The following is a 21,815-nucleotide window of genomic DNA, read 5'->3' on the forward strand; positions in this document are numbered from 1 at the left end:
GGAGGCAAGAATGAAATGCATTTATCATTAATGTTATATAAAACGATGTATTATCATCCCATCTATTCTCTTAAATATGCTAGTGTTCAGCAGTTACATCCATTTCACTTATAGACATCAGGTCAAAACTGAACACAGTAGCAGCAATCCTGGATATTTTGTTGGGTTTTTATTATGTTACACACGTGTATGTGTGTGTCTTATAAAACATATTTTATTTGTTACCATACCCATGTTTATAATAATTACTATATTTAATTTTCCGTTGCCTTCGGCCTTTCAGCTATACTGCTTTCCAAGTCTCCCTTTCCCCATGAAGATTTTATTAACCATCTTTATTGCGGAAGTGCCTAGGGACCCACCAAAAACTGGGCCCCATTGTGCTAAGCACTGTACAAACACAGAGTAGTAGACAGTCCCTATGTTTTGGATAACTTTTCTCCACATCCTTGCATTTTCCCAAGTTGAGTCTCCTTTTATCTGCCCCACATGCTTCTCATCGCTCTCGTTCCCTTTTTATATGTTTTCACTATGTTCACTGCCATTTAGACAGGTCTCCTATTTTACGACCAACTTCAAATGTAACTAAGACACGAATCTTTTTCTATTCTCCCCCCACTGGCAGATGAGGAAGAGAACTCTAGTCTACATGAGAACATTGCGCCGGTTTAACTAAAGGCATATCTTTAAACTCTTATTTAAACTGCTGTAAAAAGGCTGTGTGAACACACTTACTTGGTTTTAAACCAAGCTCATTTCAGTGTTAGTGAGGAATTGGTATTAACTAAACTGAAAAAGATACTCTTCAACTGAAGGGGATTTGTTTGAACTAAACTGATTTAAAAACAGGTTCAAATTAAATCAGAGCGAATTTCTCATGTGAATTATGTGTCTGGACGTAATCACCCACGCCAGAGTGCCCCTCCCCTGACGGACAGGATACCAGTGCCCACTCGGCCAGCATCCCCATTTCCCGACCTTGGGTACCAAGTGCCCATCCCTGTCCTTGCCAGGGCGCCCCGGCTCCCCGCGCCCCGCCATCCCACACGGGTTGGGCTACCTGCGGCCCAGCCGCTCCACACCGGGCTGTAGCCGTCCCCTCACCTAGTGACCCATATCCCCCGCCCCGGAAGGGCTGACCCGGAAGCAGTTTGGCGGTCGAACCGGTCAAGATGGCGGCGCCCAGGCGGTGAAGGGAGAAGGAAGCGGGAGGAGCTGCGGCGGGCTATGAGCGTGGCCTGGCGCTGCAGCCCACCCCGGGCTCTCACAGGTACCGACCGGGGGCAGCACCGCTGCCTTGCGCTGTTCCGCACCCTTCACCCAGGGCGGGAGCTGCGGGCGGGCCAGGGAGCGAGCCGGGAGAGGCTTGCGGGGGGGGTGGAAGGGTCGCCGGAGCCCTGCGCCCACGGGGGGCTCGCAGCTGCCCGACCTTTTGTCAGGGGGGCGACGGCTGCCCCCGTCTGAGGAGACAGCTCCCCCATTACCGGGGTCCGAGGGACCCTTCACCCCTCAAGCGTCTCCCTTTTCCCCCTGCGGTGCATGTCCCTGGGGCTGCGCTTGGGAGCCCTGGGACGGGAGGATGCCCCAGCCAGGGAAGTAGCTTGAGGGCAGTGGATTAGAGCAGCTTCTGGGAGGGGTGGGGCCGGGTGTGTGTGTGTCATATTGGTGCTGTCTGTACTGGGTGCAAGGACTTTCTCTAGTTCTCCTACAGCAGGACTCGGAACTTCCCACCCTTAATGAACGTCTGTCCCCGTTGAACAGGGGGGTCTGGGCCATGAATTCCTGTAGAGTCTGATCTTTCACTAAGTAAATACAATTCTCAGAGTGGCAGAGAAAATCTTCTAGATGTGATCGGAGATGGATTCCTTTGGCTGAGTCTGCAGACAGACAACTCCTCCTCTGATCCCATTGCTGCCTTTAGCAGCAGCGTGACATTAGTAAGTTTCATGGCTGCTATTAGCAAATCTGTAAGCAACAGCAGGATTGTCAAGAATCCTGTCACTTTCATATTGACCTGACAAGACACTGTGTTCTCTTTTTCTAAATCCTTCCTCGAGATCTGCTTTTACGTCTACAGGAAATATTGGGCTGATTGAGGACAGTTGGGCAAAGCTGATTTGTTTGTTTTTAAAAAACCAAAACAATAATGAAACCCTGAATAACATCATATGCTTATTACACAGTAACTACTTGTATGTTTTATCCTTTTCCCCTTCTGTTTATCATTTTGTCTTTTACATCTTGATCCTGCAAATACATATGTGTTTAATTTTATGCAGGTGAGTCCCATTGAGACTGCTCACCTGTGTAAAGTTATTCAGTTAAGTAAGTGTTTGCAGGATCAGGGTTTTGGATTATAAATATTTTGGGACCGGGATTCTGTTTATATAGGACAAGTACACTGGGATTTTGAGTATTACTTCAGTACAAATAATAGCGAATACATAAACAGAGACTTCTTTCTCTGAGAACAGTGTTTACCTATAGATTGCGCTATAGATCAGGGGTTCTCAAACTTTATTGCACTGCAACACCCTTCTGACAACAAAAGTTACTACATGACCTCAGGAGAGGGGACAAAAGTCTGAGCCTGCCCAAGCTCAACTGCCCCAGGTGGGGGTCCAAAGCTAAAGCCTGAGCCCCACCATCCTGGGTGAGGAGGCCAAAGCTGAAGGCCAAGGGCTTCAGTCCCAGGCAGGGAGCCTTTAACCTGAGCCTTGCTGCTCAGGGCTGAAGCCCTCAGGCTTCAGTTTCGGCCCTGGGCGGTGAGGCTTGAGCTTCTGCTCTGGCCCTGGGCCCCAGCAAGTCTAAGGCAGCCCTGATGACCCCATTAAAATGGGGTCCCAACCCACTTTGGGGTCCTGACCCAGTTTGAGAACTGCTGCTATAGATTAACTCTACCACCTCAATCTCCTAAAATAACTATAGCCTATTTAGTGATATACATATGGTTTTATTAAAAAGATTCTGAGGCTATGTCTACACTCTTCTCTCTCTCTCTCCCCGCCCACCCCCCCGCCTCTCGGCGTTCTGGGGATTGATGCACCGGGGTTGATTTAGCGGGTCTAGTGAAAGCCTGCCAAATTGACTGCAGATCGCTCTCCAGTCGACACTGCTACTCTACCCCAAACGAGAAGAGTAAGGTAAGTCGACAGGAGAGTGTCTCCCATCGACCCAGTGTAGTGTGGACCCCACGGTAAGTCGACCTAAGCTATGTCGACTCCAGCTACATTATTCACATAGCTGGAGTAGCGTAGCTTAGGTCGACTTACCGTGGTAGTGTAGACATAGTCTGAGGCAAAAGAAAAAAAAATCCTTGCCAATATTAGTGGGTGTACAATGGACAGTTTTAGCAACACATTATACAGAAACATTATTTAGCAAGTAGTTGTACTCTTATTATGGATTATGGCCTTGAGTGGGAATGTTGATTCCTTCACTCAGAAATTGTTATTGATATGGCAAAGATATTCACTAATGAGGCATAGTCTGGAAAAGGTGTGAATTTAGTTAAAACAAACAAGGCTTTGTCAACTGAATTGCCATGTGCAGTGGTTAAAGTAGTGGTGCAACAGAACATTCTTGATGAAAATTCAAATAAAGTACACCTATCTCCATCCCTTTCTCTTTCTTGCTCTCATGCAGTGACATGCTGTTGTGGTATTTGGCGTAAAAATTGCAAATAAGTATTTAAATCCTCAAACTATCAGTCTTTCTCCCTGGCCAGAAAAACAAACAAGCTTTTTCTGACATTTTTGAATAACACTTGTATAACTTTTTTTTTTTTGCCATGAAAACCTAGAAACTACTTACTTGAGTGTTCCTTTAAGAAAGCATCCTCATTATGTATAGAAAGTCAATGGGAAGTAATAAAAATGATTATGTAGTTCTTTTCTCAGTAACTTGCACAACAATATGATGAATTCCTGTTAACGAAATCATGAGGTGGTATATTCCCCAGAACCTACAATTCTAGTAATTGGTCCATAGACTTGTTGTGTGTAGTTTTGGATCTGTAAAACACACACACCAGATTCATAAACATTGTTAAAACTGAATTCTCCCTTTTATGGTGGTTTTAGATGACACACTTGACTAGCTCAGGTTTTTAAGATCAGTTGTAAAGATATGCACTAGGGCTGGCATAAAATTCCTGTTAATGTGACTGTTTAACTCTAGTGCTATTTTTATGTGAAGTACTTGCTCTAAGCAAATGTTCCAGCTTGTTGCTTATGTTTGTCTCGGTAAATACATTTATAGCATATGGAGGTGGGAATAGGGGAAAAAGTTATAAGACTAACTCTGTGAGGGGCTGGAAAGTAAAATACTCAGCTCCTCTATCTAGTCTGCAAGCTTAGTGTAGGCTCCCTCACCATCTCTACGAGCTCAGTAGGACCTGTGCGTAGCCCTCCTAAAGAATGCTGTGTGGTGCTGAGGACAGTAAGCATTGCAAATGGGTTTGTTTCTAATTCTTACTGTGAAGAAACAAGATCCAAACATTCTCTGTTTTCTGTGTAGGATTATTTGTCTGGCACCTTCCGAAACCAGCAGTATGGCCATGCAAGTTTATGCATTGTTGTGGAGTAGCCAATAAAAGATGGATTACATTTCAACACCTTAACTTCCTCAAACGAATGGTAAGTCAAGAGAGTGTCTTATTTTCTGTTTTGCCTTATGCTACATAGGAAATTAAAATGTTTACCAATTACAAGTGGTATATGGCACTCATTTTCTGGAGTAGTGTGTTTCTTTTTAAAAGATTTATTCTGAAACTTAAACGTATTGATTTAATTCTGCCAAAGTTTTTGAGGGCAAAGTATAAAGTCAGGCTTGCTTCTTAAATGTTTATATTTGGAATAGAGTGAACGTGCAAAAAGGAAAGCAGAATTTTTAATTTATGTCCTAATTCATTGAGAGAAGTCCTGAATAGATTAAAATAATAGGTTATTTTTTTCTGTAGTATGGTAAATAGGCAGTGCATTAGCTGTTCATATCACAAAGCTATAACTGTCACTGACAGCTCAAGGAAATCCCTCTCCTCTTCACAGAACAGATGCATAATGGATAGTAGTGGTGCAAAATTCTCCTCGCTGTCCCTTTTCATGTGCTGCAACCCTGACTTGCAAGGACCATCTCTAGTGCTTGGATGATAGTTCAGTCTTTATGTCTATTATGTGGTGTGTCTGCTGTGATTGCCATGAAAGGACCAGATACTTCCAATGTTGGTGGTATTTTTGGACATCTGTCTAATAGGAACCAGAGTGAGATCATAACTCATTCCACATGTGGGTCACCAAACTGTCAGACTTTTTATTGCTAGTGACTTGGCCTGCGTTCAGGTTAGTCATTCAGAGGTGAAAAGCTCCCTACCAACCCCAGAAAGCCCCTTTAGTAATCTCTATTACTCAGTTGTACAAGTATTGCACCACAGATTGTTGAAACCTACACCTTGTTTGTATATTTGGCTTGGTATATATGAAATTTGGGGGGTTGGAAAAACTAAGTGTGTTTTTTTTTGTTTACCTGACACTTTCTAGAGGAGCTATAAATACAGCAAATAACACAATATAAAACTTAATTGCAGCTCAGCCTCTTTGTTGTCAGTTGGAAAAATGAAGCATCATGTGCAATAACACCCTTCTAGTCTTTGTCTTTCTATACTTTTCCTTTCAAATATTCTCTAAAATTGGCAGGTTAAGTAAACTAAACTGAAATTAGGAATTGATGATAATTTCTAGTGGGTAAGGGATTATCTTTTAGAGATCTTTCTCTGACTATTGAACCAGTTGACTGTATCTTACAAAGACCATAGGACACCTACCACTTCTAATAATTGGAGATTAATTGCACATCAGATTATATATACACGTGTCCATACGATACATGTCCACAACATGCTTTAAAGTGGAGCAAATGTTTGTAGAACAAACAACAGTACCCAACAGATTAGAACAAGAAGTAGTAAAGAATAATATTTCCAGTTGAAACTGCAAGGGAAAATTTATTTAGGCCTGAAGTAATTCCCTGAATTTAAACTGTTATTTGTGCAGCAATGAATTGGAAGCTTCTTTTGTTGTATATTGTGCAATTGCAGACCCCTTCTGTGAATGAAGTGAGCACTTGAACTGCAGGCTAACTGAGCAATATCAGCACCATGAAATTCTCTTCTTTAATCATAAAAGAAATATAGCAGTAAAATGTAATAGTACTATTTATTTCTATTGTCATTAGCAAGCTATTGATAGGAAAAGCTTTTTAACTTTCCTGTTAAAAATATCTCAGATTAGTCTATATTTTTCTATTCAGTATGTAACACAGTACAACAAAGACCTCAGTCAGCAAGCAAAACCGAAGTCAGATCCAGTTGCACCTCCTTTCCTTCAGAAAAAACATTTGGGTCAAGAAAAAACAGTTATACGTGAGATCAGACCAGTTTCACCTCTGCACCCACCTTTGTCTGAGACTTCGAACAGAAATGAGTTCAAAGAAGTGAATTCAGCTGCAGTTGTAGAAGACTTGGCAACAGCCGTAGGAGCAGAATCCAAAGAAGAAAAACAATGGAAAGAAATGAAGCTACAGCTGGATGATTTACCAGGAATTTTGGCACGTTTGTCCAAAATCAAACTTACAGGTACTATTGGTAACTTTTGAGTTTCATGCAGGTTCTCTGATTCAGGGTTCTCAATCTTGTTAATAGTGTGGTCCACATTTTAAACAGAGGTTGGTCTCATGGACACCTTCCTTCCCAATCGTTATCCCACAGATCACTGCAATGTACCCATGTCATTTTTAGTTCCTTTTTAATCAAATTTTGCTGCTTGAAATAAGGAGCCAGCACCATGTGATGAACTAGATGTCCATAGACCACAAGCAAGTGTTCTGTGGACTACTAGCAGTTCTCAGACCACAGTTTGAGATACAGTTGGAACAGAAATTCTCGAACTGTGGTCTACAAACTGCTATGTAGTCCATTGAGCACTTGCTTGTGGTCTATGGACAGCAAGTTTAACTTAAACTTAAATCTATCACCAGAAGAAGGCAAAATAAATTATAGTGATGGTATCTTTTTGTAATCAATATTTTCTGTATGAGCTATTTCAGTTTTTTATCTCATACTGATATGAACCATTCTGTATTTTAGGGGAAACACTTGTTGGGCTATGGTGGAATTTTACAATGGTTGTATTAAATATTTAAAAGAAAGCCCTATCTCTTCACTTCTTATCAGCGTTATGCTATCTGGTCTCCTTGTCTTTAAGTTTAGCAGTGGTTCTTGTCAATCTCATGTTAAATGCATTGAGGCAGTAATGTGGATACATTCCATAACTTATCTGGCAAAAGTTTTTAAGTGACATCAACTTAGTTTCCTAAAATAAAATGTTATTTCAAAAGTCAGTGAAACTCTACTCTTCGTTCTCCAAACCAGCAAAGGAAACAGCTTGTTAAATATCTGTTATCGTTATGTATCATTTTTGTTATCTTGGACACACATTTTTGAGTAGCAATATTTTATTATTCTAATAGTAATGTATAGCATTTATAAAACACTTTAAAACAGGGGATAAAGCACTTTGATCTACGTTTGAATACAGGAGGAAACAAATGTTCAGAGTGAAGCGATCTGGCTAATGCCTCACATCCAGTCTGTGGCAGAACCAAGAATACAAATCAGATCTCCTAACTTCCAGTCTGGTGCCCTCTCCACAGGATCACAGTATTTCCCTGGTGTTAGAACTGCACAACAGTACCATAACTGTTGTTCTAGTTCATCAAATAAAATTCCTAAGATCATTTTACTTTTGTCCTACACTATTTCATGTCTTATCCCTTAATTTTCCACAAAAAAACCCCCTACTGAGTAGCTACAATGTACAGGGGATATGTAGGGGTTCTTCTCTTTAAAGTTCATTTTTTTGCTTTCAACATCTGTTAGACACATGGATTTTACATCTGTGGAAGCTGATTTTGAATGTATATCCCAACATTGCTCTTCACTGCTTTGGAGATATCCAGAATGAGACTTGACAATACTCATCTGATCAGTAGTGCATAAGAATTCTCTTTTCCACCTTGGACATATTTGGAGGGTATTCCTACACTAGTGTATGATTGGGATCAATAAAACATGAGGATGGAAAAAACGGCTCTTGGAGACTGATAGACATCTTTGTTGCCAGTTGTTAGTGACTTCAGACTTGTCAGCAATATAGCTTTGTAATTCTATGTAGCAGCATCTATCCAAGGATCTAAGAGTTCTTTACAAATATTAAATGACTACACAGTCTATTTGTAGCCCTCAGTTATGCTGCCCCTTTCACTACAGTGGTTGCTTTATTTTCTTGCTGCTCATTAGTAGTAATAGTTTGAGCTTCTATAATGTCTTCCGTGCATGGATCTTTAAACTCTGTAAGGATAGCTAAGTTTCCTGCTATCTCTTCAGTGAGATTATTTTAAGTGGCTTCTCTTGAGAAGCGTGGGGCCCTACACTAGTAATTGAAATTGAAGGCAGTTAAAACTCTGAAATAGATCCAGAAACAAATATCAGGATATTAAAATGGTAAGACTAAATGACATCATATAAAAATAAATAAAGGGGTGAAGTAGGGTGTTATGATCTATGCAGAGACCTATTGTGACTGGTGCTTTCATATATTTTCTAAACTGAAGAGAGCTGAGTCAAGGCTGTTGATCAGGCTGTTCTTTGATTCTTGAGAATGTAAATTATTCCAGGTCTGTTTTCATGTTACAGATGACATAGTGCCTCTGTGGAACTAATCTATGAAGTTCTGATTAGTTTAATATCTTGCATACTTTTTTTTGCAAAGTTTCTATTTCTATTTTTTGGAGTATAAAATAACAAAAAACAAAGTTTGCATTATGCTAAAAGGGACCTTCCCCATGCCTGATTTTCCCTACTGCTGAAGTAAAGAGTGTTTGTATTAAGAACTGCAAATCACCTTTGAAAGGAAATGACTTTAGCTATTACTCTACCCTCCTGTTTCATGTGAACTTTAGCCTTGATGCCACTGTCATTAGGAACTATGCCTTCACAATGGTAAAAGATTCATTTTTTTATATATATATAGTTTTTGCCATGAAAAATGATCGGGGAGGGAGCTTTTAATTATTTGTAGTGTAATCCACTTTTTTGGTTTAGATTTCCTCCTTCTTTTTGTTGCTCATTCTCTGTTGGCTGATGTCTGAACAGCTGCATTTTACCATCCTGGCACTCTGCAAAGCTAATGCATCCATCTCCTGCTTTTTCTGAGCTACAAAAGAAAGTTACAGATGGCATTGTTTTTAGTTTTGTCCCCCAATTCATAAGTAACTGAAAGGAGAAAAAGACATGAAGGCGGGGTAATAAGAGAAAACCCATATAATTTGTAACACAAGCGCAGCACTACTTTTTAAGCTGAATCTCATCTTTTTAAATTTTACCTCAAGGTTATATTTAATGAATAGTAACTCCATGATTACAGAAGGAAATTAACATGCATAGTAGTTACAAACATATTAGGCAAGAACATGAACAAACATTCAATTTTTAATTTTCATTTTTAATGGTGTTCCCTCCCCTTCCCCCCCCCACCCCAATTAAAGGTACAGTGTGAGATACACTATTAGCTCACTATTGTGTTACAGGGGAACAAGTTCTAAATGTGAAAGTGGCTGGTGTACTGGCAAAAGGATGCCTAAACACATTGTTCTTTTGGTGGGGAAGAGAGGCCAAATGTTTATAATGAAATTTAACAAATACCTGCAAAATGGATATGTAAATAACAGTGATATGTGAAATTCACCAGTAATTCTCCAATCTAGATGATAAGATCCTTGGCGCTTAGACTGTGTTCTTGACTGCAGATCTGTACTATGCCTAGCAGAATGAGGCGTGATTCTTGACAGGTCTCTCATGGAGCTACCACAATACAAATAATACAGTCTCCTTTAGAGTCTTAAAGAGAGGCACGTCAATACCCACATACTTCAAACTAATTTGCCTTCCTCATATGCTTTAAACCTAGTATAGGTCTGATCTGCAGCTAAAATTTTCATCGGTCTCTTTACAAACATATCAGTGCGTATGTCTGAGAAGTACTCTCCTGGGCAGAGTCACACACTGAGCTGATTATTGAGGTAGCTTTCAAAATGTGTTCTAGGCACTGTAGAAAGTTATCTGTCATGTCTCAAAGACTTAATCTAGTCTAGTCTGCAAAATGCACCTAGTCTGATGTCCATCTTGCTCACCCTGCCTCTTTCTTAAACGAATGTCTGAAATAGAATTTTGTAAAACTTATTGGGCACTTCAGAACTTTGTTGCACTGGGTTGGTCCTTTGCATGTTGGGCATTGGACTGGGAATTGGGAGACCTTGGTTCTGTCCCTGGCTCTGTAAGTAGGCTAAAATTTTGTTCACAAGTACACTAGTGGAAAAGTCCATTTGCTTCAATGGAGTTTGTTTTTATGAAGTTCCAGTTGTATCTGAGAGCAGAATTTGGTCTTAACTGCATTAAGGCAAGAATTTAGGAGCTTTATCAAAGATAAATCAGTTGGCAATGTTTAGATTTTGTTGATCCTACATATATTTTGTGTAATGTCTGCCAGAAAATAGTTCTCATCTCTGTGATTCTTAAAACACTTACCATTGTCTTATCAAAGACACACAGCATAATAACCGTATCTTTTTAGCAAATTATTTTTCTGCTACAAGGAAGAGAAACAAACAAACTGCTACTTTAGTTTATCCCCTCCCCCCCCCCCCCCCCCCCGGCCGCAGGTGTTTTACAAATGTTCAGTTATAAAAGGTAGTATTAACCTAATCTGCTCTAGTTTGTAATATTGTATTTTAATTTCTGCATTAAATGATAACATTTGGTTCAAATTACTGTTCCAAAATAGCCAAGCTCCTAAGGCATGTTTTTTCTTTTAATGTGCAAGTTGTAATTTGCAATAAAACCTACTTATGCCTACTCCAAATAAATCTAGGATTACAAAGAAAACACATTGGTCAGTCCTGCAGCATTAATGTTACTATTACGTTTAGCATTCCAATGAATGAAGTGTGAGAATTTAGGGGGGGGGAATTTCTTCTGATAGATAAGCTGTAAAGAAAACTAGTTTTCCTTAGGGCTATATTAATATTTGTAGTAAGACAAGCAGATTGTTCCCCAAATTAAAGTAGAAATCCATTCTTTTTACCCTTTCTCCTCCTCTCCCCTTCCCCCCAATAGTATCTGGTGCTAAATCTGCAAGTCTATATGTCTACAAAATTCCATATTATTTGGTGACCAAAACAAAAATAGAAAATTGATTGGTTAGCTGAATTGTTTTGGACCTTTTATTTTTATTATATATATACATATATAATATTGTTTCAACTATTTTTTTGGTGGAAGGTGAGCATAAAGTGGCACTAAGAATGTAGCACTATAAATACAGATATCAAGGTTTATAGAGAGAGATCACATTAAAATGAAATTGAAGGACAATGTAAAAATAATATAGGATTAGAGTTCCCTTGAGTATATTCTTATGTCTGAAACACCATAATAGGTCTCTTTCTTATCTTTCATTTCCTATGAGTGCACAGTTTGTTTCTTATTTAATCTGAAATTGTCTGTAAACAAATGCGCTCTTCCGATTTCTAGTAAAGCTAGGTATATTTGTAAGACATAAAAACATGTCTACTTTGATATCCTATTGTAAGTTTCAATTGAGAATTACTCTTGAAAGACTCTTGCCAAGTCTAACCAATAAACCTTGAAAGGATCAGTTTCACCCATTATGTAGTGAAGTGTAGTTAATTTTGCCCCTAAAGCACTAAGCTAACAGGGGTCAAAAAACAAACATATAGAGTCAATGACCTCATGCCCTTGCCTGCAGTGATCTCAATGAAATGTACATTTTTTCTAGGAGGAAAATGAGGAGGAGATTATAAAATTCACTTTTGCCTTCATAACAAAAGGAAAATAAACTTCCCACTCTGGTGGGAAGATAGCCCTATTTGCTGTAACATGCTGCATTTGAAACTCTGTTCATGGGGCAGACAGCAAGAACTTTTCTTTGTGAGTTCAGAACACTGGACAAACATCTAAAAATATCCATTTCAGCTGGATAAATGAGGGAATGTACTATAGCCTTTTTTAATGAGATCCTGATAAGTCACAGTGAAATGACTGACTGAAATTAATCTGGAGAAATCAATGGAGACTTTAATTAGCACTCTGGCTGTACTGTATTAGAATTTCTTTGAGGTCAGTGTAATGGCAATGTTACATAGACTGTTTGCCAATCTGCTCCACCTTTCTCCTTCTGTAAATGAGTTGGTGTTGTGCTATAATAAATGAATGTAAAGTGTTCTCTGTGATAAGTTTTAATTAAATTCTTGTCTGGAAGTGAAAGTGTGATTTATAATACCAAAAAAAGAATGTAATCACTCTTAGAAATGCAAACGCCACTGTTTCACCATCCCTTTCTGACTGATTAAGTTAATAAAAAACAATTGAAAAACAATGAATTTCATTGAGATTCATATTACCTGGTCCTGTATACAGAGAGACAGGGCAGAATTTTCAAACCCAGCTGCCTTACTTTAGGCTCCTAAATAAGTGACCTTATTTTCAGAGGGGCTGAGTGTCTGTAGCTCCTGCTAGCAACCAGCTTTGAAAATTTTGGCCATAATCTCTGGGTCAGTAGTGCCAAATGTGTACTCTTTTAACTATCTTATATCAGATTGTAAGTGTTGTTTAGTGCAGGAGTTCTCATGTAGTCTCTCTCTTAAGAAGTGGTCCACAACTATGACTATCTCATGGTCACATCCCTTCCCCATCATGAAACCTATTTATGATCCCAACCCCATGGCAGCATTGACAGTTGGTGAATCTGTACATGCACATAATAGTAAAATTGAATTAGTTTCTTTTCTCTAAAATGAATCCCAAGGGTCTGCTGACTCCTGTGTTTGTTTTTGATGGCTTATCTTTTCCTGCTAGTGGCTATGGGCTTCTCTTCTTAAAGATTGTAGTGACTTCTAGCGTAATGGCCAGCATTGTTGCTCCTTTTTGCGGCTCTGTCTGTAGGCATTCATTCTCTTCACCATATGAGCCTCAAGTTCAGAGGCTCTGGTAGACCATAGTTGAGACCTGGAAGGCAGGGCTCCTGGGTTCTGCTCCTGGCTCTGCCTCTTCTTTGCTGTGTAACTTTATGTAAACTGCTTAACGTTTCTGGGCCAAACTCAGCTTGGGGAGCCACAGAGTGTTCCTAGGCGAGCCACCAGTGTTTGGGAAAATTGTAATGGATATGTCTGTTTGTTTAAACTAGGCTTAAAAATCACCTGCATCTTATCTATGGGTCTGCATCTTATGCTGTTGGGGCTGCTCTCTGCCCTCTCTTCCAGCAGGGGACTTTCAGCCCAGAGACTTCCTATTGGGGGAAGCATTCATCAGGCACTCTCTAGGCTGAAAGTCCCCTGAAGGCCAAAGAGAAGCTCCCAGTGCCAGCAGCACCAGCAGATAGGGGAAGCGGCCGAGGGAGAGAAGTCCATCTTATTTTGATAATGGAACGATTTTGCTGAGTGCTCAGCCTACATGTAGCAAACATTTGGCTGTTTTGAATTTTCATGTTTTAGGATTGCTGCAAAAAGTCCACAGCCACAATGTGTATTTGTGTTCAAGTGTTGGTAAATGAAAATATGAGGCTAGGGTAACTACAGAGACATTTAGAACCCAAACACCTGGAATTCATAAACGAGAGCCATGTTTTTATTCCTTCAGAGACCAGAAGAATTAAAGCAGCAGTAGCCCTCCCCCCCCGCCCCCCCCCCCAAAAAAAAGCCTGAAGAAGCAACTGTACCTCAAGAAGCATCTAATGCAATAGCCATGCGAACTGCAAAATGCAAACAAGCACAGGTTGATGAGAGTCTTCTACTTCTAGGAGAAATAGATGTGTAGAATTACAATAGGGGAACAAGCAGTCATGGCATTGAAAACCATTCCTTAGTTAATTAATATCATCTGTCAACTCAATTATGACCTTGCAGAAAACATCCAAGTTAAAAGGAGGCAGTATTTTGCACTGCAGCGTGATGAATCCAGACATACCCAACATAGTTCAGCTTTTGTGTTACATGAGTTTTGTCAAAGCAGGCACAATAGTTTGAAGAACTTTTAACAGGCCCACTCATGTCACTAAAATCTTAGGGTTTTTCCAAACATGGCAAAAATCCATATTTTTAAATTATAGCTTTAAAAACCTGGATTATGTCAGAATGTATAATTAAACTGTATGTAGTTGAATGAAGTCACAAAATAGTCCAGACTCTCGTGTCCTGAACTCTTAATCCAGTATCCTGAGTTGGTGTTTTAAAAAAAAAAAAAAAAAATTTATGGGGGGAGGAATGTATTTGGTCATGGAGAGCTATCAACTTTAAAATACTTGTAAGAGAGCCATAGTACTCAGAAGTTTGGAAACCACAGCCCTGAAGCATCCTATCTTCTCTCTGTAGATACTTACAGGCCATGATCAAGTTGCCTCTTAGGGTTTGTCTACACTCCGCTGTAAGCCTAAGGGTTGGTGTTTCTAAGCTTGCCCTTGAGCATTCATGATGAATATTGAACCTAAGTTTAGAAGTTCTGGACCCAGATCTCACACCTGTGCTCATATGTCCACACTACACTATGCTGACCTGAGTCAAACCAGCCTATCTCATGCTTCTTAACACCTTCCCCATCTATAGCTGCTTTAGTCCTTTGTTCATGGTGCACTGTGGGGAAAACTGGACTGTCCATCCTGCAGCACTTTAGTCTCAGCCTGCCAATACATCCCGCCTTTTGGGTCTGCATGCTCCTGGCAACTGGACCCAGCAATATGGAAGAGTAACCATTGGAAGAACTTGTCTGGCTTCCACTTTCACTCTCATGTCAAGAAAGAGCAAGAGCATCCATGAGATGCTGGTGGACATTTTGGTGGCATTTTCTGACCTACTAAAGACACTTGTTGGAGAAGGAGGACACCACAGTCTTGGAAGATTCAACCTGGCTGATACTGCTCGTGACTCTCTGTATAGCAGCTGATGCCCTGTATGTAGACTGGTGTTTCTAGAGCAAGGCCATGAACAACAGACAGGGAGGGCCCATATTGTCATGCGGACTTGGGATGGCCAACAGTGGCTCCAGAACTTTCCCATGAAGAAAGCAATGTTTCTGACACTCAGTGAGCACCTTTCCCCAATCCTCCAGTGTCCTAACACATGTATGAGGTTGGCCATGCCAGTCCGCAAGTGGGTTGCTATTACCATCTTGAAGCTGGCCACTCCTGACTATGTCAGGTCCGTTGCTAACCACTTTGGTGTTGGCAAATCAACTGTGGAGGCTTTGGTAGCAGAGGTTTCTGAATCAATCCATCCTCCTTTTGAAAACCTCCAGTGAAGGAGCTTCCACAATCTCCCTTGGCAGTGTCTTTATTCTTTGAAATATACACATTATAAGCCGTGATTGGTAATAAACTTAATGAAATAAAAGCCTTTATTTGTTAACATGGCTGTATTACAAAAAAAAAAATTAAATAAAAAATTGACAGAGGCTAGCTACCAATAAAACATCAAAACCGGTAATAAAATAAAGTGTATAACACAAACCTTGAACGCCTCAAAACAGTGAAACCATTGCAAACAAATAACTCTCCTACTACAGTGTGTCCCATGGTCTCCTGTTCTCCTTTCCCTTTGTACTATGTTTAGGATGCACTTCTCCACTCCCGTGCAGCAGTGCTGATTGCAGGGGGTATATTTGCCCTGTCCCACTACAGTTCAGGCCTGGTTACGTGAACCACCCAATCATGGTATTGTCCAGTGCATTCCTGGTCAGTAGGATGAGGTACCATGGTGGGGACTTAGGGTGTGGTGTGGGTGGAGCAGGAGCCTGAAAGTTGTGGGAATTAGCTCAAGCAGCTTCTCAAAGAGGTCTTTCTGCTGTGCTCTGTCTTTCTTCCTCCCTCAAGTGAAGTTCCAGCTCCAGAGACTTAGCTGCAGTTTTCTCCTTGTGTACTCCAGTCTGGCTGTGCCTTTCCACTTGTTGTGCATCCTTTTCCCTTTGCTTTTGTAACTGCTTGTTGGCCCTGTCATGGACATGCTTCCTTTTTCACTGCTCAGTTTGAAATCCCAGGCTCCTGCTTTACTGTGGCTGGACTACAGAGGTGTAAGGGCCTGAAAACAGATGTCAAACTGAACATTATTGTCTCAGTATTTTGAAAAAGTTTCAGTTTATCATCAGAAGAAAGTGCCTTTGAAATCTCAAGGCCAGAAAATGATACTTTGTAAAACTCAGCTGCCAAATATTCTCAGAGCCAGGCTTAAGTTCCCAGATGCTCTGTGGACAGAACTGAGAGTTAAGCAGAATGTGAAGCCTACACTCACAATAGTAAGGTGAAATTTACAAATGCCATATGTTTAAAAATTGAATGCCATTTTAGCATTGTGGGGTGGGGGGTGCCATAGCTTACTGATTTATGGTTTCACAATCCTTTCAGGCAAGGTGCTGGTGTGCATGCCCCTATTATCGGATACATGCTGCTATCTGTGACTTGTAATAAAAGTTGCACTGGGTCATAAACCAGAAATTGTGTATCAATAACAGACATGGAGCTAAAACTTACCAGGTTCCAGGACTACTTCTGCCTCTTCTGTTTCCGTTGCCAATTCCATGGCAGGCTGCTCCTCTGAGAGGGGATGTCATCAAACAGTTCCTCAAGAATGGACCCAGGACATGTTTCAGCTTTTCTGGCAGCAAAGCCTCCTTGGGGACATGCATGAGCACCAGAATTGCTTCGCTAGTCTGATCTGGCTAAGTTAACTGTTGGCTCAGTGCTTGGTACAGTTTCAAGCACCTGTTTGAAGTCTCTCATAGAGGAGGCTGGATGATGGGGAGTTCCCAGGCTTGCAGGTCTCATCCCTGGCTTTCCGGTAGTCACCCCTGAGATGCGTAATCTGCTCTCTGCACTGGTCACTGGTCTGTTTAATCCCCAGTGCTGCCAGCCTGTCTGCTGTTTCTTAGTACACGTGGTCATTTTTGGTGCTCTTAGTGATGTCGAACATCTTGTTTGCCTTGCTCCAGAGATTTACCAGAATCTGATTGTGCTCCCATGACCAGGTAGCAGCATGCTTGGCAAAGAGCTTCTTCTTGTCATTGGCCATAGCTAACACAGCAGATGGTTCAATCTGTTTGCAGTTCAGTGGTCAGAATAAAATGGAAGGGTTAAACACTGAGCAGCTGTACTTGAACCGTGGGGGTGGGGGTTGCTTCCATTTCCTGGGAGCTGATTGACTTGGGGCAGAAAAGCCAAGGAACACTGTCCGATGGGGTTGTGGGATAGCATTGGCAGGCTCTTTGGACATGACTCTGGGGACCCTGGCCTGAGCTGTGTCCATGTTGCAAAGTGAGGCTGTTTTTTGGACTTGGGTTCGAATCCACGCCCCTCTCAGGCCCTAAGGCCCAGGTCCCGAGGGCTTACGGGCCTGAGTAAGACAGATTTGCGTGTAGATTAAAATGGGGGTTTGGGGTCGAGCCTGAGTCTGAGCCCAGGCTTGCATTGCAGTATAGACCTATCCTTAACCTTCTCTTTGCTAAACTAGATATGTTGTAATTCTTAAGTCGCTCACTATATGGCAGGTTCTCTAGACCTTAAATCTTTCATAAAGCCTTACCCTCTAACTTTTCAATGTTCTTTTAAAAATGTGGATACCTAATCTGGATACAATATTCTAGCAGTGGTCTCACAATTGTTTTATTCTGAAGTAATATCTCACTGTTGCCACTGGACATTCCCTTGTTTTTGCATCCAACGATCACTTTAGCTCTTTTAGCAGCAGCCTGGCAGCGGGAGTTCATGTTCTTTTGGCTCTCTACTGTGACTCCTGAACCCTTTGCAAGTGTGTCTTTTTCCAGCAAGTCTCTTCCCTGGCATTGAATTTCCCCTTCATAGCGAGCAACATTACTTCGTAGATAATCCAGATATTTGTGGTCAATGTAGGTTTTTAGTGTGCCTTTTGACTTCGCTACAGAGCATATTATTTGTGTAGTCAGAAAACTGCTGAGATAACAGTTCTTACAAGATCTACAATTTATGATAATTTTTTCTTCCCCTCTTATAAATTTATTAAGTTCAGATAACAAGGTTCAAGGCCATAAACAAGCTGTTCAATAATTGTGTTGGCTGATTTGTTGCAAGAAGAGAGAGTCTTCTTTTTAGTACTACTTTTCTCTTAAAGAAAGCTAGGTTTGTGTCATGCATTCTTTGGATGATTTTAGTACTTAGATATGGGTTTCTTAGCTGTAGAGCAGTGAATGCAATATTCTGACAAGTTTCCATTTCTGGAATTCAAATTCCTGATCTGGAATCTATTTGCCACATAAATCCACTCACATTCTAAACCTTTGGATTTAACTGCTGACTACTGCACCTTCCCCTGCCCCAAATTGGGCAGATCAGATAAATTAACAAGATGTGTCAAATATACAGCAAAGATGCACACAGAGTTTAGTGACTAGCTTCACCAGTCTTGGCACACTGGATTTTCTTATGCTTCCTTGAGAGGTTCAGGGCTTCTGCCTTGAAGTATTTTTTGTGATAGCATCATATCAGAGCTCTACTTTTCATTGCTTATGAGGTTACCAGCCATGTTTTCTGCATGTTGTGACAATCTTCACTCAGTGGCATGAGAGCTACTGGAACCTACGGCCCATACATATACTTTGGGAGGTGGTTTGTCTAGTGACTAAGGTACTTGACGGAGAGTAAGGAGATATGAGCTCTATTCCCAGTGCTGCCACTAACCTGCTGTATGAACTTGGATTAATCAATTAAATTCTCTGTGACTGTTTTTCTTTCCACCTTCCTTTTTCTTGCCTATTTCGATTGTGAAGCATGAATTTTCTCAGCATCTATTTGTAGGACAGTGAGGCCATGTTCTTGGTTAGAGCCAGGGTGAATAAAAATGATGTAAAAAAAGATTTTGTATTTAAATATAGTAATAAAGTATATTGAAAAACAAATTAAATTAATTTTTTAAAACTGGACCTATATAAAATTGAATTTGAAATTGACCACCTATGCTGAGGCCTAACGTATTATAATCTGTTAAAATCATTTAAATTAAATACAAAAAATATTTAGTACATATTTGCTGCCAAGTTTCAAGGAAAGTCAAACCACTGAACTGATGTAAGTCTCTGGCTAAGCATCTGGAAGCAGAGTTTGTTGAAGGGCTAAATCAGCTTTTGACAGCAATAACCTCTTCTGTAGGTGCAGAGAGAATATTATCTTCATTTCAGCTTGTTCAGTTAGTTCAGTTCAATGGCTTGTTCATCCAAAGTTAAGTTGTGAGCTGAAGAAGCAGAAAAGCTTGTTTTCCTTTTCCAATCTCTGAATAAAACCTACACGTGGAGAGTTTGAGATCTACTAGTTCTAAAATTCTGAAAAGCATAGTGACCAGAAATAATCAGGGCAGTTCCCTGACTGCAGCTAACACGTCCTTTAATAAATCAGTTGGTTTTAAATGAAAAATTTGTTTTGATAAACTTTTTTCCTTGTGTCTCCAGAACATGTAAGGTAATTTTATTTAATAACAATAACTAATACAACTGTTTTTCTGCATTTTATCTGAATTTCCATCCAAACAGAGCTTGACACTACTCACAAATAAAAAATTAATCTAATAAATAATATTTTATAGGGGGCCAGGGCATCTATTGCATCATTCATCATTTTCTAACATCATAAAAAATATAAAAGTTAAGAATCTGAATAAATGTAAATTTAGCAATCTAATGCTTAAATGTGTATGGATATGGCGTATCCTATTGGTTAACAAAAAGAATGACCACATTTAGTGCAAAGGCTATATTTAGTTGCAAATCAACATGTCGTATTGGTTGCCAACCAATGAGACTCAACCTTTCTTTATACAAATAAAAAAATACAAATGCAAAACACAGTTAAAATGAATTATTTTAAATCAAGGCTTACTGCTTACTGATTTAAAGCATGATTAAACTTGGTGATTTGAATTGCTTTGACTTCAATAAGTCAACCCTACTTGGAGCCTGTAAGCGCTACTGTGATGCAAATAATTAATGTCAGAAGTAGACTTGTGGAGTTCTTACAGTGTTCTGTAAAATGGATCTGTAATGGTTACGTACATACAGGAGAAATGACTTATTGTTGGAGCTGTGGTAGTAAAACATACTGTGTGTTTTTGTGTTACAGCTCTGGTTGTGAGTACCGCATCTGCTGGGTTTGCTATGGCTCCGGTCCCTTTTGATCTAACTTGTTTCCTGCTTACCTCCATTGGAACTGGACTTGCTTCTTGTGCAGCCAACTCCATCAATCAGGTGAGCCCATCATCTTTTAGCTTGTACTGTAAAGTGATGTTGTCTTAGCTCCAGAAGTATTTCCATGGACTCTAGGTGAATATGGTGATGTGAGGGGAGCTGTGTATTCGGTATGAGTTATGAACACCTAGAAGTTGCACTACAGAACTGTGTATATGTTTATGTACCGATAATCAAAAATGTAGATCCCAAAAGTAGTTGGCATACTCAAAAATGAGCTGACAACATTTCCAAACCTAAAGGCAATATTGTTAGTTTTGGTAGTATAAAAAGTGTACCACTGAATGATGTGAGGTGGAATTGCATAGTGGTTGGAGTATGGGAATTGGGACTTCTGGGCTATATCCTTAATTCTGCCATTGTCTTACTGTGTGAGCTGTATCAAATCATTTAAGCCCCAATCCTGCTTCTACTGAAGTCAGTGGGAGTTTTGCTATTTTTTTTTCAGTGGACTCAGGATTGGGTAACCTATGGAATCTGTTTGTTTTGAGATCTTCAGATAAAAGCTCTTACACAGTACATAAGAACTCTTATTAAAACCATACTTTTATACAAAGTACTTTTCTCTCTTACAATGTACATAACTTGTACAAAATCAGCATAGAGCTGAATAGGAAAGTTGTCTCTTAAACAAGCTTGAGTGCCTGAAACTTCCTCTGTGTTGATGCAATGCAGTTTTGAAGATGTCCCACCAGCCTTCCTTTCTTCTTCTTCTTCTTTTATATCCCATACTTTTTAGCTTTGCCTATATTCAGAATTCAGTTTGTACCCTAACAGAAACAGCTGAAATGGATTGACAGCAGGTTTAGTTTCCATTTTGAACTGAATGCTGTAGGGCTAAAAAGAGAATTGAAATTTTGTTTGAAGGCTGTTTGTTAATCTGCCTTTTTTAAGATTCCGGTAAATGTTTTAGAAAATGGTTCTGTATGCACCAGGGGTTGATTTCACAGCTTTTAGTTTATAGACATTCCTTATTAATGTTTTTTCTCAAAACTAGCCTTTTTAGAAGGTATTTGCAAACACTTAGAATAGCTGAGGATGGTAAGAATGCCACAGTATACTTTGGAGTCCAAAGCTCTGAGGGCAGCTACTTTTATTTAGGAAAGCAAAGGAATAAAAGTTTATTACAAAGTCAGGGAAATAGCTGTAATTCAGGACATTGTACAACAGTGGATCTTTTTTTTTACTATAGTTTTCCCCCCCCCTCTTGTTGAACCTCAGAAGGTTTGTGTGGAGAAGATTTGGTAATATGGCGAGCTAATGGTATTCTGTGTATGGGATGGCGGGAAGTCAAACCTATGCATGAGACTGAGATTTAACATCTATGTTCTGTAAAGGCCCATTCGGCTGCTAGCATCATGGATTGTTGGTTCAGATTGCAGCAGATGGGCGAGGACTGTTGAGAGAGTTGAGACTGGAACGATAGCATTGAGAC

General features: G+C 40.1%; 1 protein-coding gene across 6 annotated transcripts in view; it reads left to right on the plus strand.

Annotated features, from left to right (window-relative positions):
• Positions 1 to 1,112: 1,112 nt before the first annotated feature.
• Positions 1,113 to 21,815, plus strand: part of LOC102932338 (protoheme IX farnesyltransferase, mitochondrial) — a 157,419-nt gene continuing 136,716 nt past the window's right edge. The window contains exons 1-6 of one of the 6 annotated variants that reach the window (XM_043527772.1): positions 1,151 to 1,270; positions 1,715 to 1,937; positions 3,061 to 3,143; positions 4,519 to 4,637; positions 6,307 to 6,631; positions 20,256 to 20,380. In XM_043527772.1, the coding sequence (XP_043383707.1) occupies positions 4,569 to 4,637; positions 6,307 to 6,631; positions 20,256 to 20,380 (519 nt within the window). In that variant the 5' untranslated portion in view covers positions 1,151 to 1,270; positions 1,715 to 1,937; positions 3,061 to 3,143; positions 4,519 to 4,568. Of the gene's footprint in view, positions 1,271 to 1,714; positions 1,938 to 3,060; positions 3,144 to 4,518; positions 4,638 to 6,306; positions 6,632 to 20,255; positions 20,381 to 21,815 lie in introns of all 6 variants that reach the window. The other 5 variants (XM_043527773.1, XM_037913728.2, XM_037913726.2 and 2 more) reach the window with 5 other exon arrangements.

This window comes from Chelonia mydas, chromosome 14 (genome assembly GCF_015237465.2).
Source record: "Chelonia mydas isolate rCheMyd1 chromosome 14, rCheMyd1.pri.v2, whole genome shotgun sequence".
Lineage (NCBI taxonomy): Eukaryota > Metazoa > Chordata > Testudines > Cheloniidae > Chelonia > Chelonia mydas.